Source organism: Mytilus galloprovincialis, chromosome 5, assembly GCF_965363235.1.
Source record: "Mytilus galloprovincialis chromosome 5, xbMytGall1.hap1.1, whole genome shotgun sequence".
NCBI classification, from domain to species: Eukaryota; Metazoa; Mollusca; class Bivalvia; order Mytilida; family Mytilidae; genus Mytilus; species Mytilus galloprovincialis.
In genome coordinates this window covers 46231641-46258619 of record NC_134842.1, presented here as the reverse complement: position 1 = coordinate 46258619, position 26979 = coordinate 46231641, and the positions used below count along the sequence as shown (strand labels likewise).

Here is a 26979-nt window from a genome sequence, read left to right as displayed (position 1 = left end):
TTTTTCTTCTCATAAATACTTTATTTCACCTTTTAAATTGTCTGCTCTTTAAATTGACATATATATTTTTTTTCAAATTATTATTGCTTTCAATTTACATCTATCATGCTATCAAAGTTCACTTTTAATACATAATAACAAAGTAATCTCAATGTTGTTTGACCATCATTTGTCTGAGTTTTGTAGTTATTATTGTCCATTTTTCTTTCCAATTCTGTAAACTGTTACCCTCTACTTTTACCCATGGTACTAAATACTGAGCTGGCTGGTTCCACCTGGAATTAAAAAAAAATATATATAACTATATTCATCTTGTAGCCTGAAAAACTTGTGTTTTAAGGCAGCTGAAAAGAATTAACATGATAATTTTAGGTAGGTGAACAATGTATCTTAAAATTATCACATTTCATTATGTGTATGCTGCATTTTAATTTTCTTAAAATATGTAAAACAAGAATGTGTCCACAGTACACGGATGCCCCACTCACACTATCATTTTCTATGTTTAAAGGACTGTGAAATTGGAATAAATTCTCTAATTTGGCATTAAAATTAGAATGATCTTATCAAAGGGAACATGTATACTAAGTTTCAAGTTGATTGGACTTCTACTTTATCAAAAACTACCTTGACCAAAAACTTTAACCTGAAATTTGCACTATCATTTTCTATGTTCAGTGAACCGTAAAATTGGGGTCAAAACTCTAATTTGGCATTTAAATTAGAAAGATCATATCATAGGGCACATGTATACTAAGTTTCAAGTTGATTGGACTTAAACTTCATCAAAAACTACCTTGACCAAAAACTTTAACCTGAAGCCAAAAACTTTAACCTGAAATTTGCACTATCATTTTCTATGTTCAGTGAACCGTAAAATTGGGGTCAAAACTCTAATTTGGCATTTAAATTAGAAAGATCATATCATAGGGCACATGTATACTAAGTTTCAAGTTGATTGGACTTCAACTTCATCAAAAACTACCTTGACCAAAAACTTTAACCTGAAGCCAAAAACTTTAACCTGAAATTTGCACTATCATTTTCTATGTTCAGTGAACCGTAAAATTGGGGTCAAAACTCTAATTTGGCATTTAAATTAGAAAGATCATATCATAGGGCACATGTATACTAAGTTTCAAGTTGATTGGACTTCAACTTCATCAAAAACTACCTTGACCAAAAACTTTAACCTGAAGCCAAAAACTTTAACCTGAAATTTGCACTATCATTTTCTATCAGTGAACCGTAAAATTGGGGTAAAATCTCTAATTTGGCATTAAAATTAGAAAGATCATATCATAGGGAACATGTGTACCAAGTTTGAAGTCGATTGGACTTCAACTTCATCAAAAACTACCTCGACCAAAAACTTTAACCTGAAGCGGGACAGACGGACGAACGGACGAACGAACGGACGAACGGACGCACAGACCAGAAAACATAATGCCCCTCTACTATCGTAGGTGGGGCATAAAAATAAAATAAAAAGCAGATAACACACTAGTTAACATGTTAAAAAAAAAAAATTATTTCATGAGCTGTTATTTAGACAATCTGTCTATATCAAAAATTCTTCAAGTCCCAAAGCAATAAATATCATATCATGCTTTAGGTAATATTTGTTCATCTAACTTTAAATATTGATAAATGAGACGTTTTTAATTAACAAAGTGAAAGATTGTTAAAATAGTTCATGAAGTCTATGGGAGACTACTCAAACAAATTTCCAATTAACTCATGCACCTTCAATATGAAACATTATTATTTAGGGTGGTACCTAACACTACAGGGAGATAACTCTGTAAAATCAGTTAAACGTTTTAATTATGATGTGTTGTTTAGGGATTATTAAGCTTCTCAATGATCAAAATTAGTGTTTGTCAAACTGCTATATCACCAGTGTATTTTTTCTGGTAAAATGGGTGGTTCAAATATTTTTAATTTTTTATATTTTTTGTCAAAGGGTCAAAGTAATGTAACGAAAACCGAGCGGTCAGGCTTTAGTGTTAAACTATAAATGTGTAACCCTTAGTGTGTTGCTATAAGAATGTGTTTTATAACAATGTATAAGTATATATGAACTAAAGTTATAACTGGCGACCTTTCTTTGGTAGTGTGGTACTCTGGTATCGTGGTACTTTGTGGTATTCCGGTAGATCTATGGTTGGTTCTATATAGGTTTTGTGGTACTTAGTGGTATTCTGGTAGATCTTAGTTTGGTTCCGTTTTTAAGTTTTTGTAAGAATAACAGACTCATTAAATAAAAATCAACTTGTATTTACTTTAAGATGCATTAAATATCTACATTTCATACAAATAGTATATTTCTCAGCAGTATTCTATTCTAACAAATAAATACTTTATTAACCTTAGAATATCGTAAAGAAAATGGATAACGGAAATATAAATACCTCGAAAGTTAAGTTTGGTTATCGGCAAATGGTAAATCAAATTCAATGTCAAAAAAATAATGTTTCTATCAAGAAGTTATTCTCTAAATGCAACTTGTTAAGGAACTAACAAGCCCACATTATACGGAAATAGTCTGGTTACTACTTAGTCTGGTAAATGGTTTCGGTACATGTATATTTAAATCACTTGGAATTAGCGTGTGTTACTTGCCCAGGGTAAAGTTGTGCTGAAGTCTTATCCGTTTTCTCCACCGTATTTATACTTAGGTAAACCATTTACTGAAATGGTTGACCATTTACCAAAAAGGTTTACCATTTACCGAAAAGGTTTACCATTTACCTAAATTACCAAATCACAAGCCGACGTCTTAACAAAAATAGGTTATGACGTCACTGTGTTGTACGTCATTTGAAGTAAACAATTCACAGGTGTTTTGATTGTAAAAACATAGACAAGAATAATAAAAAGTTAACAAACATGGTTATACAAGAAATATATAATAAAAACAGTCAATTAACGGTAAGGTTTAAACAACATCATCACACAATTTTAGGGAAAACAAGTTCCATTCCAAAGGACCCCCATTTCGTTTCAGTAAATACTTTGTCAAAATTTTATGAAAATTAAGCGAGACAAATCAATTTTAGTGAAGGTGTTGGGTACCACCTTAAAGACTATTATTACAGTGCATTTTTTGCAAAGAAGTTTTTTTATTTTTTTCACAAATTACTGGAATTGGCTACAAACACAATACATTCATATCTGATTAGCTAGGACAAAAATTTGTAAAGATTTCGGGGAACCCAGTGTGCCGCCTACTTTTGCTGTTAATCACAGGCTCAACAAAAATGAGGGGAAAAAAATAAAATATTCCACTAGATACTATCTTTAGATTCTGAGTACATGTAGCTTCTGTCCAAGTTAAGAAAAATCTTGGATAGTTTAGGAATCTAATAAATGTTTTAAAAACTTTAACTGTAGACTGTATGTAATGTTTACTGGAAGAAAAACTAAATCCATTTATAAGTAAAATACGGATAAGCATGTACAAAGTTTTATTTTTTAGATACTAGCTTTTAATCATAAACAAGCTATTGTCCGAGTTTGGTACAAATCCAGGATAGTTTAAGAAAGTTATAAACATTTTTTAAAAACTTTAACCACAGAGTGAATGTAATGTTTCCTGGCAAAAAAACTAAGTCCATTTATAACAAAAATACGGAAAAACTAGTATTTTTGTTTTTACAAAATTTACTTCTGGATACTAGTTTATGTTCATAAACAAGCTTCTGTTTAAGTTTGGTAGAAATCAAGGCGAGTTTAAGAAAGTTATTAAAATGTCAAAGACTTTAACCACAGAGTGAAAATTTGTGGACGCCACCAGCGCCGAGGGAATAAAGGATCGCTAAAAAGCTTAAAAAATTAATGTTTCTTGTGGGTCTTAAATAAAAGCACTGCATATCAGTATTTAATTGATTGGGAAAGTTTTAGCATTGATTTTTTTTTCTCTCAGCACGGTCAGTATGATCAAAGAAAGTTCTGTGTTAGAAGAAACTTGAGACGAACACTTTTCTCATTAATTATGCTTTCAATATTGTTTGTTTGTTACTTTTAACTTTGGCCTAGACATTTTAAAATATACAAATCATCTTACCAACAATAGCACTAGATATGCTAGATAAACAAGTGAAACTGCGAGCTACTGCTCACTGATGATACCCCCGCCGCAAGTGGATAATATTAATAGTGTAAAAATATGCAAGTGTTCGGTAAACAGGAAGTTGTCGAGTGATGAATCTGAAAACGTATCACACGATATAGCTGACTTTTATAAATCCTGAAACCAAATTTCAGAAATCCTTGTATTGTAGTTCCTGAGAAAAATGTGACGAAAATTTTCAACTTGGCTATCATGTGTAAAATCAGACAAGTGTTCGGTAAACAGGAAGTTGTCAAGTGATGAATCTGAAAACGCATCACACGGTATGGCTGACATATATAAATGTTGATACCAAATTACAGAAAGGGTGGATGTGTAGTTCCTGAGAAAAATGTGACGAAAGTTTCATGGGACGGACTGACTGACGGACGGACTGATGGACTGACAGACAGAGGTAAAACAGTATACCCCCCTTTTTTAAAGCGGGGGTATAAAAAATGTATTTTTAGTAAAAAAAATCTAGTTTGTAATGCTGTGAAACGTTTGATTGAAATTGATAAGGTTTATGCCTTAGTCATGACAAAAGCTATGCGAGTTGCCTGATACAATAAAATCTTTGACATGAACATATAAATATATACATGTAATATCTAATTAGTAAATGCATTCATTTTAAATATGAGAAAGCAATGTCATCTTACCATAATCTTTTAAAACCAACACAACTGTTACTTTATTGTGGTATTTAACAATAATATTCGACAAAATTAAACTTGAATAAGTAATAGTCCAGACATGTCATCATTGTTTAAGTCTATGGGAGACAACTCAAACAAATTTCAACTGAAATTTTGAAATTTTGATAACCAGACTTTTTTCCAAATTCAATAACTTTCTGGTGCAGTCAATATGAAATGTCCTTAAGAAATGTTTGTCGCAAGGTCACCTTATATATAAATGACTACAAAAGTACACTGATTTGTGTAATATTTGAAGAAAGAATGTAGAATGAATTTTAATTATATTGTAGTATGATTGTTCTTGTCAAAGAAAAACTATGTTTGTATTTTATTTTGTTATTTTTTATGTGCCAAACCAGGATATCCACTAAATATTGAACTGCACAAATACATTGCACTGATGCAACTTCTGGTTCCCATGCAAAAGTACACTACAATAATAGCATTTAGAATTTACTCTATCCCATACCTTTATATATTCTACTACAAACATATAATATAAATATAGACTGCTGATTTAGTTGTCTTTACAATTAAGGAATATCAGTACTGTAGTTGAAGAGTTGCCACCGTCAATTGTAGATTTGACGGTCGCAAATGTAGATTTGACGGTCACAAATGTAGTTTTACTGGCGACGCGTAGCGGAGACAGTAAAACGGAGATTTGCGACCGTCAAATCAAAATTGACGGTGGCAACTGTTCAACTACAGTACTGTTATTCCGATTCTAATGCATTTCAAAAAGAAATAATACGATAAAACTTGGAAAAATGTCTAAATTTGACAAATAAAAAAAAAATCCGCGAAACTTCATGAATAGTTTTGCCGCAAAGACGTCATGGGTAAACGTGACGTCAGACAAATGAAAACCTACAAACTGGAGGTTATTACATTACCTGTACGCTTCAAATTCGGATAAAATAACTTTAAAATGGCGAATTCGAGGTAGGTGTTGTTTTATTTTGGATTATATAGTAGTAATCGAACATTGTTGGTTCAATCATTTCAAAATGGTTGTCCCTCCTTAGTTACGCCTGGTCAACTGTGGATTTGACGCCAACTTTAAGCCAATGAAAACCAGATGCTCCGCAGGGCACAGCTTTATACGACCGCAGAGGTTGAAATCTGAAATGAGAAAAATTTACCCCCCCCCCCATTTTTTTTTCACATCCCCCTTTCCTTTTTTCCAAAACTGATCTCAATTTAAATTTCTAATGGAGTTTGCAACAATAACTACTCATTTAAATACATCATAAAATATTAAAATGTAACAAAAGGTGCTTGTTATCACTGAATGGTAAAGATTGTTTTAATTTATCAGTTGGTAGTAAAATTGAATATACATTGTATATTGTATAAAACAATGATTTAAAAAGTTGATTCAACTACTATTCTGGACAAAGAAAGATAACTCCAATCAATTGAAAATTTCTATATTTCTTGCTATTGCGCAATACTGTGCAATTGAAAATATTTGCTATTGCACAATACTGTGCAATTGAAGATTTCTTGCTATTGCGCAATACTGTGCAATTGAAAATTTCTTGCTATTGCACAATACTGTGCAATTAAAGATTTCTTGCTATTGCTGAATACTGTGCAATTGTATTTTCTTGCTATTGCACAATACTGTGCAATTAAAGATTTCTTGCTATTGCTGAATACTGTGCAATTGTAAATTTCTTGCTATTGCACAATACTTAATGTAATAATTTTGGATCCTGATTTGAACCAACTTGAAAACTGGGCCCATAATCAAAAATCTAAGTACATGTTTAGATTCAGGATATCAAAAAAGCTCAAGAATTCAAATTTTGTTAAAATCAAACTTAGTTTAATTTTGGACCCTTTGGACTTTAATGTAGACCAATTTGAAAACAGGACTAAACATTAAGAATCTACATACACAGTTAGATTTGGCATATCAAAGAACCCCAATTATTCAATTTTTGATGAAATCAAACAAAGTTTAATTTTGGACCCCGATTTGGACCAACTTGAAAACTGGGCCAATAATCAAAAATCTAAGTACATTTTTAGATTCAGCATATCAAAGAACCCCGAGGATTCAATTTTTGTTAAAATCAAACTAAGTTTAATTTTGGACCCTTTGGACCTTAATAAAAACCAATTTGAAAACGGGACCAAAAATTAAGAATCTACATACACAGTTAGATTCGGCATATCAAAGAACCCCAATTGTTCAATTTTTGATGAAATCAAACAAAGTTCAATTTTGGACCCTTTTGGGCCCCTTATTCCTAAACTGTTCAGACCTCAACTCCCAAAATCAATCCCAACCTTCCTTTTGTGGTCATAAACCTTGTGTTTAAGTTTCATTGATTTCTATTTACTTATAGTAAAGTTATTGTGCGAAAACCAAGAATAATGCTTATTTGGGCCCTTTTTTGGCCCCTAATTCCTTGACTGTTGGAACCAAAACTCCCAAAATCAATCCCAAACTTCCTTTTGTGGTCATAAACCTTGTGTCAAAATTTCATAGATTTTTATTTACTTAAACTAAAGTTATAGTGCGAAAACAAAAGAACATGCTTATTTTGGCCCTTTTTGGCCCTTAATTCCTAAAATGTTGGGACCAAAACTCCTAAAATCAATCCAAACCTTTCTTTTGTGGTCATAAACCTGGTGTTAAAATTTCATAGATTTCTATTCACTTTTACTAAAGTTAGAGTGTGAAAACTAAAAGTATTCGGACGACGACGACGACAAGACGCAGATGACGACGCCAACATCATACCAATATACGACAAGAAATTTTTTTAATTTTTGCGGTCGTATAAAAATTGTTACATACAAATTGCATAGAATCTGGAATTAATGTTTTTGAATGTGTTGTTTATTGAAATGTATGTAAAATACAAACCATTCATTGATAGTATCTTTAACATGTACACAGTCTGCCAGTGCCTTCCCTGTAGAGTTTATTCTTTGATTCAGTAATGGTAACATTTTATCCAACAACTTCTGGTCATGTTCATGAACATTTTTACATAACTCTGAAAATCAAAAATTGTTTTCATTAGTTCATTATAAAGAGATGAAGTTCTATTTATTATTTTAATCAAACAAATCAATTTTTTATATTTTCAATTAACTGATATAAATTCTAAAAATGCAAAAGGGACACTTTTTTTATGTTTTAAATTGAACTTTTGTATTTCAGTAAAGTCTCTTGGAACAACTATTTCCTCTAATGTTATGTTCTATGCAACTTTTTATTCAATCCAAATATTTCTATTTCCCTTAATAAACAACGTAATGAACAAAATAGTAGAAAAATTGAATTTCTCATAACCTTGCCTACTTTTGCTACAACATTAAAGTTTGACATGACACCTTGATAATGTTCCAAATGTTGGAAATGTATTTTCCCTATAAGTGACACAACATTGGGGAAAACACTTTGCTGTTAGTGGGAAAGTCCAAATTCAAAATATTGGTACAAAATATTGCGAAATTACAAAAATAGAAATGTAGAAATGTTAAGTGCAAATTACTAGTCAATAAATAACACTCTTAACAAAACTCTTATTCCACTTAGAGAATTAATTCATGCAAATACCTTCAATTTGTGATGAAGAAATGTCCTCATCAGACCAATTTATTTTCTTTAATGTGTCTTCATACTTCATTTTCAAACAGTGTAGTAATATACATTCTGGTGCCTAAAAATAAAAGTACAAAAAACACTAGAGGTTATTGTTCTTATAAAGGCAAGATTTGATTTACTTATTCTGTTTTTTAAAACATAATACCATCTATTCTTCTTTTTAAAAATAAAAAAAAATAGTAGTACTGTTACGGTTCGGGTCTGTAGACCTCAAACAGTTTTATGTTACACTATATAGTTTAAGTCAACCTTGGTAGTAGGTTACTTTACTGGTTTTCAACCATTGGTAGCATGGCTTGTAAAGGCAATGGTTTGTATATATAATAAAACACTTTAAACTAATAACAGAGTCAAAATCAACTCCTAATAAATTTAAAGATGTTGGCTTGTCATGTTTTTGGATTTTTGTCAGATTTTCAGAATCCTCTGGTTTTATCCATTAGAATGCTTTAAAAAAATTTGCCCTTTGACCCCCATTTTTCTTTTTATAAATCTTTTATATGTATGATTATAAGCCATCTGTAAAAGTCTTATAAAATCGTTGTTATTTTTTAAAAGTTTTTAAGAGCTTTAACTTGTCAATGATAAAGCAATGAAAAATCAAAAGAGATCATTTTCCCGCCAAATTTTCAAAGGCTAATATCTCGAAAACAAGCACATTGACCTATATTAATGTTTTGCTTTTTTGGTTCCTTTATTAAACCCCTATCAATATATACTTGTGTTATGACAAGCTTGTTATTTTGAAACTGAGTAGCCAACTTCCTTAATACACAGTTAATAGAAATATTTCATACAAATATAATAATCCCCAGAGAATAAAACGATTCAGTGTCCCCCTCCCAGTGGAATGTCAAGCATCAATCATAATGTTTCGGTGTAAATTCCGTAGTAGTAGTGAAACGATCTAGGTCAGAGGCCAGTCTATCATTAAATGGGGAAACCTACTCAATATAAACTGGTAACAATGTTTGAACAGTTGCTGATGGTAATTTCTCAGGTATAATTTACAGTGTATAATATTAAAAGGTCCCTGGTATCTGGTTGCAACGTTAGAACCAGAGCCCACACAAGATGCCCTTTATATACCAAGTGCCAACAACCCACATCCCCATGGTATTTTTTTTAACCCTTTAAAGTATCAATATATCTCTAGGCCAAAATGTTCATACATCTCCAATAATTGATGCCAAGCAGCTCATTCTTCAGTAGTGCTGGCGAAATGTGTAGACAAAATTTTTTTATAATTTTTAAAATCGTTTATCAGTTTTTACTATAATTTCAGGAGTAAAATTTTCCTCAATGTAACTGTTTCACTGTTTGTTTGAATTTTGTGATAAAATACTGATTTCTTCAAATATTCATATTTCCATATTTATTTTAATGTACAGGGTAACAGCCCTCAATTAATTCAACTTTCACAGTAACATTTAACAAGAGGCTGTCAGAGCGACAGCAAAACACATTTATTCACATTTTTATTTGTGTCCTGGTATTTTTGAATATCACAAGAACCAGAACTGCTGAATGTTGAAAGTGAATAGCTTCAATATCAAATTTCACCTCCATTTTGTTATCAGTAACAACATGTCAACATTTAAAAAGCTTAGGTTGAACGGTTCATGAGTAAATACACGGACACGACTGGAATCACAATTTTTCAATTTTTCAAGAACCATAACTCCTGAACAGAAAAAGTGAAAAGTGCCATTATTAAACTTGAACTCAATTTTGTCATCAGTAACAACAGATTTAAATTGAAAAGCTTAGGTTGACCTCCATTTTAAATTTGTTGTCAGTAACAACATATAACAATTTTAAAAGCTTTAGTTGAACGATTGATGTGTAAATGCACGGACAACATTTGGCTGCCGCCCGCCCAACTAACCACCATCATCCCCAAATCAATAACTGACACAATTGTCACAAAAATCTGGTCAAAAAGACCTTCTATCCCTCTTAAAAATCTATGAATACATCATCCCTGAACTTATCTGTACAGTGTATTACTTAGCTACCTTGGTCTTTTACTCCATGTAAGATTTCTGATAAAGTAATCTACATGACTTTACCTTATATGGTGGAAACTGTACAGTATCCAGTAATTGTTGTAACTGTTGGTAGGATGGATTTGTTGTCTGGTTTATAGAGATGTCTGATATTGGAGACTTCAAAGCACTGAAAAGTAATTAAGTCACAATCTTTATTCTTATTATGAATTCTCTCATTTGTTACCCTACTGCGTGGACATTGTTATAAGGTACTATTCTACAATCTACATATGTGGAACATGATCTGCCTACAAAACCAGAGCATCCCAGTTTTTGGTTGTGTTCTTTTCTTTTCCATAGTAGTATTACAATGTAATTTTTGATTGTGCTTTTTGTTGTCTTCTGCCTCTTTTCTTCAATTCACTAATGCATTTGTCATATAATTCCAATTCTGAGAAAAGTATCAAATGCAAAACATGAAGTGAAATTACAATGCTCATTCTTTACATAATTTTCTAGCTATAATTGCTTTTGCCTTAACATTTTACAAATTTGAAAACTATATCAAAATATTAAGAAATAACTTTTCAGACCTATAGCAATAATTCTACTATTATTCAATCACATAATGGATGCTTTCATATTGTAATTTGTTTATGCTTTCCTGTAAGGCAAATGCCTAATGCATAAATATAATAGTAAATATTTATGTATTATATTTTACCTTTCAGTGACAACAGTAAATAATAAATTAGGTAAGGCCAGAGCTGTAAATTTATCTATTTCATCTACAACAGATCCATGCAATCCACTGGTCAGTGACTGTGTTTCTGTGAAGTGTGTTGACAAGGACTTGGCTATGTACTGATCAATCTAAAGAAAAAGAAATTAGACCAAAAATATAATTTACATATCATGTAATGAATTTCGTTGGTCGCAGTTCCCCACAAAACAACAATTTACAAAATTGAGTAAATAAATTGTAGGGAGACCAACCTTGCATACTATACAAATCCACTAGTTCATTAAGCATGCCAGCACCTTGTAGATGGAATCTGGATGAGTAGTTGTGATACTGTATCAATTTTACTTTAGCTCAGAACTTTTTCTCATTTATTTAATTGTTTTTATTTCGTCTTCAAATTTTTTTGTCTTGTTATATTGTCGTAAACACCCATGTCTAGAACCTCATCATAGATTGCCATTATTAGTCTCTTCATATTTGTGTTCATTTTCTTCACAGGAATTTTTAGAGTCAAGTCTGACTGTCGAATGCTTCTAATGAATTCAAATTTAAAATTTACTTAAAACCTTGCAAATAATAGTTGGTTTCCACAAAGAAAATTTGTTCAATGGTAATCATTCAATAATGATCTGTAGATGTTCTCTTTTTAAATGATATATTTCTCACATCAAGTTTATTTGTTTACTTCTATATCAGACTAATATATTCCCTGAATAAACATGCATTATACTTTTAAATACTGTTTTTAGCATTTCTGAGGTTTAACCAAACATAAAGAACGTTTAAAATCAAAGTTTTGGACCCTTATCATGGTTAACATCTCTTAACCTTTAAACCAGAAGCCTTCATTCAACACTAAATTAAGACTATTATTAAATCTTTATTTGTTTACCTCCTTTCTTTGATCTTCTAACCTAGATTTAGCATTGTAATTCTGTCTGGCAAGAACTTGTATCAAATTCTGTTTTCTTTCCTAAAATAAAGATTATTTAGAAAATTACATGTTATATTCAGTATTGCATATGATTGATGGATTTTTTTTTTTTTGGTATTTAAAAACATTTTCAGCATTATTGGCTATTTCCTGGCTGCCACTTTTAATTGTTAGAGGAAGCAGGACTGCCAAGAGAAAACACCCGTCCTCTGATAGGAAAACTGTCAATTCTAGCTAATAGACTTCAATGGAATTCAGCTGTCATGTACTAAATTCGAACTCACAACCTTGATGAAGACAGGATAGTGATATTGTAGATGAACTACTTAGACCACCTGGCTGCTATTGCAAAAGAAGGGAGCTTCTCAAATGTGTGAGCTTTCGCAAATAGTTATCCTTTAATAATGTTGCATCATGAATCCATACATGCTTCTGTATTATTATTGAAGATCTCTTTTATATTATACTTGCCACTATTTGTTTAAAATCTTGAATTCTTTGGAATATGGCACATAAAATGTCTTTATCCTTTAACGATTTTGAAATAAGTTCTCTTAAATTGTTAGCTTCACAGTTCAAACTAGCTAGAATTGCTTTGTTACCCACAAGATCTATATCACATTCAATTAATTCTCTACAAAAGAATAAAACAAGTAAGAAATCATTGAATATTATTACATTGTAGTTGTATGGAGTGAAATAACACAATAAAAAATATCTGAATTTACTATCTTTTCTGCCTTGTATTTACATTTTGTAATTTTTGTAAACACATTCATTTGGTTTTACTTGCATTGCACACAAACATGATTCTTTTCGCTGTTACAAAATGTGTATGTATTAAATCTACATGGAATTTTAAGGCTAGTTCTCAGTGTGAGAAAATATGATTTCATTTCATAACATTATAAAAAAAAAATATGAGCTGATTTTCTGAATAAACACAATCATTAGTTGCTAAAGTAATATTTGGCACTGTTTTGTAGTAAATATGTGTTTTTTAACTGTATTTATCAATCTTGTGTTGTTTCTTGAAGTGCTTTTCTTAATTTTTTTTTACTTTAAAACTCCAGTTAAGCATGATATATGCATATGGTAATTCAGTGGTTGTCGTTTGTTGTTGTGTTTCATATTTGTTTTTCGTTAATTTTTTTAAGAACTTTTTTTCTCATTTGTATTGTTTTATATTTGTTATTTCTGGGCTGTTAACAGCTGACTCTGCAGTATGGGCTTTGCTCATTGTTGAAGGCCATACATTGACTTATATTTGTAAATTTCTGTGTCATTTGGTCTCTTGTGGAAAGTTGTTTCATTGGCAATCATACCACATCTTCTTTTTTTATATATATGGGTCATGTCATCTTTTTTATGTCATATGGTCAGCTTTTTAAATGTGTGAGATATGATTAAAATAATTGCCATTTGATGTTAATCAATCATGGTGCACATATTTTTGTTTTGTTTTGTTTGATGCTGTTGATACTTTTATTGTCAATACCATTCATCTAACATCATGTCCATTAACTACCTTGCCAATTTTAAATCTTTATGGTTTTTGAAGACAAACTGTAATTTAGTATCTATTTCTTCCTTGACTTCAGCAAATCTTTGTTCTAATTTCCACGTCTCATTACAAAACTTCTCTGTTTCTACAAATCTTTTTATCTGGTTTACTTGATTTTCCTATAAGAACAAAACAAATTTATTATTCAGAAACCAATTTATTAATACCTTAAATTGAACATTATGTGAAACATGTATAAATGTAAAAAAAAAAAAATAGTGAACACTGCTGATCCTTCTAAAGCAAATGAGCCTACCATGGCAGGGTTTGAGTTGCTCAATATCAGGTTCTCTGTGAAGAGTTTTTTTTTCATTTTTTTTTAATGAATTCTTATGTCTGCTTTTCTCTTCTAATGATTGCCTTCTTGGTATTTCAACTTTAAGATTTTGAAGCTGTTATGATGGAAGAAGAGGATACAGAATGCAGAAGAATGGATAACTACCCCTATCATTTTATAAAACTATTTAAAAAAAGGATGAAGGTATAATATAATAAAAAGATTGAAAGATCACACAATAAAATTATATCTTGATACCTCTAACAGTTGGTGAACACTTTGTAAGATATTTGGAGGATGAGATTCATCTCTTAGTTGTCCCGTTCTTTCATATTTAAACCTATAAATATAAAACACAAAAGAACTGAATCATTGTTTTTAACATATCAAATAATAAATGTATAACTGCCATTATTTCAGGATAACAATATTCCTTAAAAGCATGATAGGAACACAAAATCTTTGATATCAGACTAACAGTTTTCATCAGTTAAAAATTAAACATTCAACTATATAGACCGATAGAAAATTTGGTAAATTTTATGCTCAAGCTTAATGTTGACATTTAAAATAACCAGCTTACTAAAATAATTTGCAATCATGTATAAATATATTTATGCACTGCTTTATCTAATGGAATTGATAAGTCACAACAGTATAAAATTGAATATGTTGGGATTTTTTTTTTAATGTTTATAAAATGAAAGCAAGTGGCTCTCACATTTTGCATGCAGCATTTCTTGCTAACCATTTTATATTCACTGCATTCAATTCTTATATTTTAAAGTTTTTATAAACAAATTAACTTTTCACATGTAGAATCTGGTAGTAGAACTTTAAACATGTAACTCTGAAAGAATTGCCTAGAGTACGTATTAATGAACGCAATATAACTTCATGTTGCCTTTATACGGCATAAGTTGTTTTCAAACAAAATAAAAGCATATCAGAATTAAATGGTTTACCTTTAAGCAAATAAAAGATCAATGAACACAAACCGTAAATATCAGAAAAAGAATTGATGGTTTGTAAATCAAGATAAATCTGTTTGAAATGGAAATAATTCTTTATAAGTTCTGTGCTTTATAACTGATTTCTAAATTTAACTTCATCATTTGTTCATCAGGTACAAGTTGATCCAAAAATTAAGAATGATGTAGAAATATGTAGAAACATGAGAGTTTTCAGGTGAATTTAGTTTAAAGTTCCTTTTACATGAAATTTGTTAGAAATGTCTAGTTGTATTTGTGCAAAAATCATTTGAAAAAAAAATACATGCCTACATGTATGGAAATTTACCTCAATTTTTCAGCATCTCTCCTGATGTCTACTTTGGATGTCATATCTCTCAGAGTAAAGGCTGACTCCTGTGTGTTAGTCACTAAAGCGTTCAGTATCTGTGTCACACTAAACTCACTTAATAATTCTTCCACTGATTTCCATAATATATCTTTTTTTGACTGACTGAAATATTTACAATGCAAAAAAAAATAGTCTACTTAAGGTGGTACCTAACACTACAGGGAGATAACTCTGTAATATCAGCTAAACGTTTTAATTATGTTGTGTTGTGAAGGCAATATAAAGCTTCTCAATGATCAAAATTAGTGTTTGTCAAACTGCTATATAACCAGTGTAATTTTTCCGATAAAACGCTTGGTTCAAATAATTTTGATTTTTTATATTTTTGTAAAAGGGTCAAAGTAAATACTTTGTCAAAATTTTATGAAAATTTAACGAACCAAATTAATTTTAGTGAAAGTGTTGGGTACCACCTTAAGAAAAAAACAGATATTCAGTATCTATTTGTAAAATAAGATTATTAAAGTTTTAAATACCTCAGATTTACCTAGAAATGTGAGTGACCATCAAAATGATATTTCTGTCCTGTTTTAATTCAATTATCTCCCCTTACTAACATGTTGGAATTTTAATATATTTCTGTATATTATACTGAGGTAGCATACACAACTGTAAAGTTCCAGTATCCTTTAAGTCCATAATGAGGAGTAACAGTTACAAGGCACACAGACAGACAGAAAGACAGGGTGATTCCTACAAACTCATAATTTTTTTTGTTATAATTGTCCCTCTTTTTTTTAGGCTGTTATTAAGAATATTAGTTCTTTTCTAAGAATAGAGATGGAATAGACTATTTTTGAAGGTCATTATGTGACCTATTGTTGCTACTTTATTTGGTTTCTGATATAGATTGATAGTTATCTCATTTGCAATCATACCAGATCTCATATTTATTTATCATATAACATTAATTTAAACTTACAACACAGTTTTATCTGTACCAAACTCTCCTTGTAACATCTTCTGTAGAAAAGATCCTATGGCTTCACATGTCTCTCTTACTTGTTTCTGTAATTAAGTATGACAATGAGACATCAAAACATAAAATTTCAAGAAATAACTGTTTCAACTACTAACAAGAATGTGTCCATAGTACACGGATGCCCCACTCCCACTATCATTTTCTATGTTCAGTGGACCGTGAAATTGGGGTCAAAACTTTAATTTGGAATTAAAATTAGAAAGATCATATCATAGGGAACATGTGTACTAAGTTTCAAGTTGATGTAACTTTAACTTCATCAAAAACTTTGCACTATCATTTTCTATGTTCAGTGGACCATGAAATAGGGGTCGAAACTATAATTTGGCATTAAAATTAGAAAGATCATATCATGGGGAACATGTGTATTAAGTTTCAAGTTGATTGGACTTCAGCTTCATCAAAAACTACCTCGACCAAAAATTTAACCAGACGCTGAACGGAGGCACAGACCAGAAAACATAATGCCCCTCTACTATCGTAGGTGGGGCATAAAAATAATGACTTTAATATCAGTAAGATGTGTATTGAGATCCAAGAACTGTAAAAGTTTTGTGAAGACCTTTCATTATATTTCTTCTTATTTTAGTGAATAATTAAGAAAATTATTTCAATTTTGACATTTAGAATTTTGCATTGACTTTTTGTTCGGTAAAAATATAAAATATGCTGCTTCAACTTTCTAAGGGCTATTCCAGAAAAAAATGTATGGAGGGTTGAAAGGCAGTTTTTGTCAGCACCCGCCACCCAGACAATTGTAATTGAGAATTATAGTGCATTGTAGTGTGAAAAGTTGCTCTGATACCCATCACCCATGTATTATTAACATACTGTGCCTTCCAACCCTCCCATACATTTTATTCTGGAATAGCCCTAAGTTGAAACTAGTACTGGTTAGTTTGATTTATCTTATAAAATTATCATAAATTTTGTCATTTAAAATGCAACAATTATTAAAAGTGTATTGTGAGGTTAGATATTTCAACTATATTCAATTTTTCTTGCAACAAAATAACAAACCCCGAAAAAAGCCCTGCTTCAGAATCTAATGGACCATTTATATCTTGTTGTGCTCAAATCTGTATGAAAATACTTTACCATGCATCAGTCACTAAAGTCAATTTTTTAGAAAGTTAACAACAAATCATTCATACGCCTTATCGCTATTTGTCTGCCATTCAAGGTTCCTGTAAAATGTTGACATCACAATAAAAAATGTCTGACGCCACAAAAGAAAAGTGGTTTTTGAATGACATATTCAATCAAGGATTGCAAAGTATGAGGTCAAGTGTGGCAGAATCCAAATATGGATAAGGTCTTTTGCACCAAGTGCTTTTAAAATCAATGATTAATAAATATACCCCCTGTCTGGTCTCCAGTGATGAATTATAATGGTCATCGTCTGTAGAACTTCTCTTCCTACTGTAATACTCTGATCCTTTCCTGTAACATAAAATTGGGATTTCATATTAAACAAGCTTGCAACATTAAAGTATATAGTGTTTGCAAAAATTTGTAATAAAAAAGGAGTTTTCAAAAAATATCTCACTGTCTGGCAAATTTTAAACATGTGTCTTTCCGAAAGACCACTTTCAAATTTTGTTTTTTTGAGAGGTGCCCTACTTGACCTGGATTCGATTTGAGGGAAAAATCATCATAATTAAGGCATTGTGACATAAAGAAATTTGCTCTGAGATGTCAAATTTTTCTGTGAAAATATTTTAATTAAAAGATAGTGTATTATCTCATAAAACTTTAAGGCTAGTAGTTAATTTAATCGGGCATATTGTTTATATTTTAATTGTACTTAAATATATATGAAAATACTATGACATCAGTCACTTAATATCTACTTATATCCACATGCGATTCTTAGAGACTGTCTAACACAATATTAGGAAAATTCTCTGTATGTGTGTAAATATGGTAAACCATAGTTTTATACATACTTTGCCTTATTTAAGAGTTTATCAGCCTGTATTGTTATTTTCTTGGTATATTCTTCATAATGTCTAGCTGTATCATTAGTTTGTAATGAGTATGTCTGCACTAAAGCTCTCTGACGTCTCAAAACACTGATTTCATTACAGGATGTCTGATATCTGGTCTCTGAAAAGATATATATTGTGATTAAGAAATTATACAATGCAAAATATTTCCCTAAATCATATTCACTAACAGTGACTTTTAACCTATTACCCCCCCCCCCCCCAAAAAAAAAAGCTTTTTTTTCTTTGCTATATCTTCCCTCTGTATAAAGATTCATTCTTACCAAGCTAGATAAATGTTACAAGCTTACTGATGTTGCCAGAAAGATAGACCAAATGCTATTAATCTAAATGTTAAAATTTCTTTTTGATTGAACTAAATGAATATCTCCTTAATTTGAAATCTGAAAGACAATATTATAAACACATGCTATTAAAAAATGAAAGTATTTTCTATTTTAAACATACTTATCATCACATCTCCTTGAAAAACAATATTATTTTCTACTCATCATTTTTTTTATGACTCTTAATTGATTCACACTATATAGTTTATATAATATAAACTAATATAATTTTATACCTTATATTTCCAAATAACAGAAATGAATAATAATTGTGTGATATATTTATTTTTTTTAAATTAATGCATATGAACTCAACATTAAATTATGATATCTTAAAGTCAACAAATATATTTATAATTTCTATTGTCTCTCTTTCTCTGTTAAAAGTATCAAAATAAATAATTCATGTATTTTTATTTCTTCACGTACCTGCATCTACCACTTCCTGTTCCAGTCTTTTGAAGTCATTTTCCAGATGGTTAATATCAGTAAACAATGAAGTTACCTCCCCTATTAACTTGTTTCTCTGTTCCAGAAGCTTCTCTTTTTCTTCATCAAATTTATTACCAGTTTTGTATTTCACTTTATATGACTTATCTGCATGTCTTTTTCTTTATATAATTAAGGCGAATAATTCTATTTTCACTTGTCTATTATAGAACTTAACAATTAGTTTTTATCTGTTTGCAGGTCTTTAAGCATGTTTTGTTTACCCTTGAGATATTTATGAAGTTTAGTTATGTGTAGTCTTAAACCATTTAGAAGCACACAAATATAATTGTGTTCCTTGCCATGCAGTAATTTAATTTTATATTTCATAGTGCATCTACAAACATTTCTTTTAATTTGCTTAATGGTAGTGTAGGATTGCTGTCTCATGGATGTTTCCCTACAGTCTTCCTTCTTTCATATTTATGTAGAGTCCAAACTAGGTGTTTCGTGTAAATTTCTTTTCCATTTTCAGGATACGTACTCAGCTATCAACTGTGCAAACACAAGTCATTTTTGTTAACCGTATAAAATTATTGGTAGTGATTTTTCATAGTATATATATTAGTGACTCATTGGAAAATATATCTCTGTACAACCCTTTGATATCATATATGAAAGGGCTTCTGATTGGAGAGAAGTTTCTCATAATCACCATCATTTTCCATTTTCAATGGCCACATGTGCGAAATGTAAACTGATATTTTCAGCTTGAACTGAATTGATATAAAGTAGATTTAGAATACATGGACACAATTCAAAATGCCATATCACTTCAGCAATAGTCAATCTATTGAATTCTTATTGGCGAACACATTTGCATTTAAAAATTTGAAACAACAAGCATTTTTAAAAGTCCTAATAACACTTGTACTGGTAAATAAAGGATACAATCCCAAATTTCCTTTCACTTTCTTTACTGTCCTGTAAATCAGAAATTAAGTCAATTAAATATAATCATATTAAATTTATATGTAGTGAGGCAAACAATTTATAAATTTGCTGTGTCCTTATCTTTTTTCTGGATGTGCCTTAATCAGAAACGCTGAAACTAAAATGTTTTACTTGTAAAACAAATTATGTGAATATAACGGCTTTGACATATACATGTATGTTTTTTCCCCTTAAAATCATCAGAAGAAAGGTCCTTACCCATTACAAATCAATATTATATCAAATTAAATGTTTTTCATAAAAACAGTAGTTATTTCAGATTGAAAATAAAATATAACTTTCTTGTCATAATATTTATGCTAATAACTAAATAATAAATATTGATTGATTTTAAAATTTTAAGTAACCTGTTTATCAAGGTCAAATAGTCCTACTTAGCAATCTCTAATGCACTTCTGGAAACATTCCCACTGAACCTTGAGTTTGTTATGTGATTATTGCTAATTTCTTATATTTGTCTTTGATTTTTATGTGTAATAATTTTTCTATCTGTAGCTCATGTACATGTATTTGTCTGCAACATGTTTTATACGTCGAAAAGAGTGAGAACGCGATGACATCATGAGCCAATCCAGCCAGAGAATATAAGCTTAAGATAAAGTCTGAGTTTACAAGTGCAGATATTATTAGCTAATTTATTGGTTGTCATTGACCTTGTCATTGACCTTGTCCTGCCTTATTCGATAAATTTTTCATCTTGATATCATATGATATTCTTCTTGATGAAGTTACTTTATAGAAGGAACCTGCTGTTCAGTGGTTGTAGTTTGTTGATGTAGTTCATAAGTGTTTCTTTTTTCTTGTTTTTTATATACTGTAGAAAAATTAATTTCTGTGGGGTTAAAATTTCATGGTTTTGTAATAATATAAGATTCCGTGGGGATTTATTTTTGGGGTTTCCATTAAATGGAAGTGATAGTATATGAAGGTTAAATTTTCGTGGGGGTATGAATTTTCTTGGATATATTCTTTCCATGAAATAATTTGAGTTGCTTCACTGGGCCCTTTATAGCTTGCTAATCAGTGTGAGCCAAGGCTCTGTTGAAGGCTGTATTTCGACCTAAAATGGTTATTTTTTTTACATATTGTGACTTAAATGGAGAGATGTCTCATTGGCATTCATACCAAATCTTCTCACATCTATACATACTGTGCAGATCTAACTCTTGATAAAACAAACTTCCAAAAATCTGCTGTAGGACCACGGAAAATTCTGAAAGATATGAATAAATAAGTATTGATAATAATACCTGTTTAAAAATTGTCTATTTTAAATTTTGACATGTTAAAAAGAGCACTTTTATTGTTTTGCCAAATGAGTTTAAAATTATTTTTCAAAGACAAAAAGACAAATATTTTTGCATGATACATTGTGATATCCATTATACATGCCAAAATAATTGATCTCCTTAAATTGAAGACCATCTCTAAATAGCATACACTTTTTATCAGTTTTTCACCCCAGGTTTTTGCTTGGTTTGCATTGCTTAGTCTTTATATAATAAGTTTTCTATATTGTGTTCAGTATCCTGTCATGACTGTTGTTTGTCTTTTGTCTTTTACTTTTTTTTCAATATGAGCATGATGAGTTTGCATTTTCATATGTACCTTTAGTTATAGTATCTTTTGCTCATCTTAATTCTTTTACAGCAATAAAGGCATATTCCTATAAAAAAGATTGTTGTTTCATGGTATTTCTTGAGACACATTGTTTTCGCCGTTTTTACTGGATGAAGAAATTAAAATGCTAAATAGCAAACTATGTATATTGTCTTACTGTTTGAACTGGCTGGCATTGGGTAAAAGTGTATTAACATGTCTTCCCTGGGGGTGGAAGTGCATCTCCTGTAAAGCCCATGTATGTAATCTAGATGCTATATCTTCATCAGATGCCATTGCTATTTTTCTGCAAAAATAAATTATCATGCAGGTTGATTAGAACTGATAAAAAATAATGTTTTTTTCAGACCAGGTTAAATGATAATTACAAACCTATGGCTTATACTTTTTTCTTTCCTGTTGTTTGTGTAAACATAAACTACAAAAATGTACACCTGAATTGCAATTCATACTGTCCACTCAGTTGTAAACAACCTTAAAATCGCCTAAAGATATGTATACATGTATCTATTGTCTTCTATTATCCATGTTACTGAAGGACAATCAATACAATACAATTGTTACCTGAGAAGGAGGGTCTCAAAGTTTAAAAAAAACAAAATTATTTATTGGGTTCATTTTTTATTGGACTTGCATTGATTCAGAAATGTTTTTTTTTAGGATTGTTTGTGAATGACCATGATTGATTTCTAAGTGTTTTATACATGTTCATGATGTTTGTCTCTGATATTACATGTAACTTTTCATCATTTCAGGTGTTTTAAAGAACTTATTTTTACAATACATGTACTTTTAATACTTTTAGTTTTTTAAAGTTGTCTACTTTTGAATACTGCCATATTGTTTTCAAGGAATTTGCATACAAGACATGCTAATCAATTTCCTGAAGTTAAATTGCACTATTATTGAGTGAATATGACTTAAATTAGTATACTTTGTTGAAGGCCGTACGGTGACCTATAGTTGTTAATGTCCGTTCCATTGTGGTCTCTTGTGGACAGTTAGTTGTCTCATTGGCAATCATACCACATCTTCTTTTTTATATTTAATATTGTTTTAACATGTTTAAGTACAATGTAGTATAACACCATGTAAAACTACATGATTACAAATGTTCATGACAAATCAGTAGGTCCTTGGGAAATTAATAAGTTCTTGCTGTCCTGAAGAATTGTGGTACCTGCCAATTTTGTCCATTTTATCTAGCATGTCTAGAAAGAACCTTTATCTTATTTTATTTATTTTTAACTAAACTGAGAGCATAATCAACTATTTCTTAATCGTGTGTACAAGCATAAAACAGAGATTTTGCTAGCGCTGGTCATTTTCATAATTTACATAACTTTTTCTCAATTGATCACAATTTGAATTAGGTTCTTCGTAGATTCATCATTTAAATGCATTTTCATCATATTTGATATAAATTTTCATCTTGAACTTTCTACAATTTCCATTTAAAATCATTCAAAACGTTCAGAAATGTGTTCACAGACATGTGCATCCTGTACTGTACTGTATACTATGCATGCGCGAAAGTATTCCTTTGAATTTATAGACACTACAAACGTAAAATACAAATCATTTACTATCAATTACACAAGAGAGACAAATATATGGACCATAATTTGGTATTCGGCCTTTGGTTTCTTTTTGTATCCTTTTTTATAAGTTCTAAAACTTTAAGTTTTATTCTGTGGGTTGTGTTGGTGTTAGAATAATATTAATGGAACAATTGAGTTTTTCAAGAAAAAATTAATACATTTTGATTCACCGTTTACGTGACAGGAAACCAATCTTTATTTTCTTTATTTTGCACAATATATTTCAAAAGACATAAATGAACACCATTACTAGTGTTACTTGCTTCATGTTAATATTTAAAATCTATTTTCAATGTTAAATTAAAGATTTTTTTAAACGCGACAGGAAACCATAAGAAACCGAAAGCATTTTTTCAGTTTTATTTTATTGCAAAATCTGCTTAAAATAATCTGAACAGTATACTTTTTCTTAAAATCCATCTTAAATGTAACAGTATTATAAAACTCCTAAATATGTGCTTGTTTTGAAAACAATTAGTACAATTTATTCAGAAATTTCCATATTTTCTTCATTGATACAAGATACCATAATCGTTGTATCTTGATGTTTTAGCCAAAAAAAATGTATTTATATTTGGTTTTGAAATTCCAGTTATATACAATTTATTCCAAATCATTGGCAATGTAAAATTCTTTAATCTTGTAAAGAAAAAAACTTTGAACTTGTAGTAATTAAAATCTTTAAAATAGGCACCATGTGATATTTGTGACCTGTACATCATCTACATGGTTTCCACATTTTAACCTACTTTAGTGGGCTAAAATCAATAAAGTACTTCCTTTCAAGTCATGCATGGTAAAAGTTTACTTCACCTTTGACAAGTTTATTGCGTTTCTGAAAAGTGTTTGCAGAACATGAATAAAAAAAAATAATTAAAAATTTTGACAAAGATACCAACTTTGTACATTCCAAGTGTAACGGTATATTAACATGTATTTTTTATTAAATTATCTTTATTCACCTAAAATATCCAGTAATATTTACTGCTGAAGCAAAATCAATCCAACGAGCATCAGCACAATGATAAGAGACATAATGTCTATTGAATTTTCCAAGGACCCTTTACATCGTTATCCGGAAACGAAGTGTGTTATAACGTCTGTCAAATCTGAAATCGATTTTGTCAAGTCATTGGGCATTTATTTTCACACAAGATCGTATGTAACATTATGCTCATAGGAAAAATAATAGACCCCCGGCGCAATCTCTTTGAAAATTGTATTTTCCTTTTTTAAACAAGACAAAACAAGTCTACAGATTAATGGATTATGTTTGCTAACATCCCGTTGGAAACAAAAACAATGTTTAGACCTAGTATTTCATATATCGCGTAAGGGCGTGATCACATGTTAGTCACGTTTCACGTATGACCGGAAATGATTAGAACTTAACGACAAAAACAATTTTAATAAAAAAAGGAAATAACTGGACTTCTGTTTCGTGTGAAATGTAACGCATAACGATAACGTCATTTTCTAACTTAATTATTACGAAGAACAAAACTAGAATGTAAATCATCTCTGATTTACCTGTTTGAACATATCGCGAGAGTTCATATTTGCATATTGTTATAAAGAATTCTATTACAACAAAGCAGATTACATCATCTAAAATTTGCGTTACGAAATCGGAAACCAAAGTAACGCTAGTGTTCTTACACCTGCTACAGAAATACTTATAGTTCTCGGCAATTTCCTTCTCACTATTCTTATTGGTTGATGTTCTTTATTATTTGAAAGCAAAAGTTACGAATTTGCCGGTGACGATTATCTATAAATCAGTCAGCGTTATGCACTTCGGAAGCGAAAAGTAACGCGAGAAACGACACAAAAATACGGTCGTATAATCTTTGAAATTTGTTAATTTCAATTTTTTTTCTAGGGAAGAGTAGCATACACTTGTATGTTGATAAAAATAAGGGCATCTTTTGATGTAGTTACAACTTTTCTTACAGTAATACACATTTTTATCACTTTTCTATCGTTATAGGAAATGAGCCCAATAGCAAATTATAGTCCATATATCTCTTACTAAAAATATCTAAATTGAAAAATTATAATTTCCTGCTTTTATCATATGATCATGTTTATAAAACAAAAAACAAACCGCAGATGAATCCAGACTCCTTTTCAATTTATAATCCACCTGTAAATTCCCGTTTTCGTGGCGAACATTGTGATTTCCATGGTCACCATGTTGGATGTACACACTATATCAAATCCTTGCTACATTAAAACTGAATATCCTTATAAACTTACCTGCTTTCTGTAAATCATTTTTAAGTAATAAAATACATTTATAATATACTGCATGTATAATCTAATAATGATTAATTTAATCAATGTTTAAAAGTCACCAAATATGTGCTTATACTAAAATTTCAACTGTTATTCAGTAATTACAAGTATTATTCAAATAATAACAGTGTTATTTGGTCATTCGAGGTACAGATAATTTAAATAATAAATTGCTGTCATTGTTTTTGTTTATTGTAGTATAAACAATGATAGATCAAGCGTTCCATACTTTTGGTGATATTTTTTAAATTGTTTTACATTTGTCATATATGGGTTTCTGACAACTTATTGTACGGTATACATAGTCATAGAATAATAGATAAATTAAAAATTGTGTTTGAAACTGGAAGTAACTTCTTGATCATCATGATCGTTGTTGACTTACCCAAATAATTCATACAATGAATAAATTTATCATGTTTATGGGTCCAGTTTCGTCTCTTTGATTAATTTAGAATTGACGGTTTATGAATAATCAAACTGCTGATTCAATCATTAATAAACTTTACAATATATACCAAACATCATCAATCATATTACAGTGTCAGTGTTCAGGAAAAAACTTGAAAATATGCCGCCAAAGAAGGGAGATAACCTCAAGAAATAGCTATAGTACACAAAAACGTAACGGGTTAAGCTTAATAAAAAATTTCCGGATGAAATACCCTCCACGTTAAAACATACCTATCCATATAGGAGAAAGGGTCAGGATTGATTTACAAAATAGAGAGTATTAGAGAAAAAAGTGTAGGTGAAAGGGAAAAAAATCATGCATCTAAGACTACCTTAATTTGAAAAAAAGTATTTTGATCCTGAATGTTGTTACATGTTTTATACTTATCTTTAAATAATCTACTTTTTCTATGCCCCGTAGCCGAGATGGGGTATTGAGTTTTGCAATAGTTCGCCTGTTCGTCCGTCCGTCCGTTAGTACATCTCAAAGTTGGTTACCATTCTAACTTTAGCTTGCCTCAACTAAATGTTATGAAACGTATATACAATGCTTATTCACACATCATGGCAAGTTCAGATCAAGTTCGAAACTGGGTGGCATAACTTTTACCTATCTTTAGTTAGACCCCTTCAATAAACATTTACCGTTCTTTAGTTAGGCCCCTAATAACATACCGTAAAAATGTACAAACTGCTGAATTTTCGTTTTAGTTATATAAATTTAGTTTGCACCCCTCAACATGTTATAAAATTTACACACAATGCTTATTAGGGAGCTACCATTTGATTTTTATGGGGGGGCTAGGATGAAAAATTTTGTCCTGCTTTTTTTTTTAGTTGTAATCTCTGTCCTGCCTTTTTATTTTTTACTATATGCGGTCCTGCCTTTTTTTTTACTAGTTTATCCTGACTTTTTTTACACAAATTG

At 30.4% G+C, this 26979-nt stretch overlaps 1 protein-coding gene across 3 annotated transcripts; it reads right to left on the bottom strand.

Annotated features, from left to right (window-relative positions):
- LOC143075924 (uncharacterized) lies at nucleotides 1-26199 on the bottom strand. 3 transcript variants are annotated; one of them, XM_076251509.1, is made up of 18 exons: nucleotides 26117-26199; nucleotides 21857-21985; nucleotides 21230-21292; nucleotides 20017-20049; nucleotides 19066-19247; nucleotides 18251-18410; nucleotides 17663-17744; nucleotides 16242-16327; nucleotides 15257-15421; nucleotides 14216-14297; nucleotides 13645-13799; nucleotides 12588-12750; nucleotides 12075-12155; nucleotides 11162-11310; nucleotides 10519-10624; nucleotides 8399-8501; nucleotides 7700-7832; nucleotides 1-275 (listed from the first exon to the last, which is right to left on the bottom strand). In XM_076251509.1, exons 2-18 carry the CDS (start codon nucleotides 21973-21975, stop codon nucleotides 149-151), a joined length of 1989 nt encoding a protein of 662 aa, XP_076107624.1. In that variant the 5' UTR covers nucleotides 21976-21985; nucleotides 26117-26199; the 3' UTR covers nucleotides 1-148. The 3 variants fall into 3 exon arrangements, with proteins under 3 accessions (XP_076107624.1, XP_076107623.1, XP_076107625.1); XM_076251508.1 differs by having other exon boundaries at nucleotides 25984-26188; XM_076251510.1 differs by having other exon boundaries at nucleotides 26139-26188.
- Between the last annotated feature and the right edge of the window lie 780 nt (nucleotides 26200-26979).

What these genes read in the sequence shown, in the direction of transcription:
- LOC143075924 (XM_076251509.1), bottom strand. Translation starts at nt 21,975, where the DNA reads ATGGCATCTGATGAAGATATAGCATCTAGATTACATACATGGGCTTTA. An exon ending in TCAAGAGTTAGATCTGCACA is followed by an intron (nt 20,050 to 21,229) that starts GTATGTATAGAT and finishes TCTGATTTACAG; the next exon opens with GACAGTAAAGAAAGTGAAAG. An exon ending in AAACTCTTAAATAAGGCAAA is followed by an intron (nt 17,745 to 18,250) that starts GTATGTATAAAA and finishes TTTATGTTACAG; the next exon opens with GAAAGGATCAGAGTATTACA.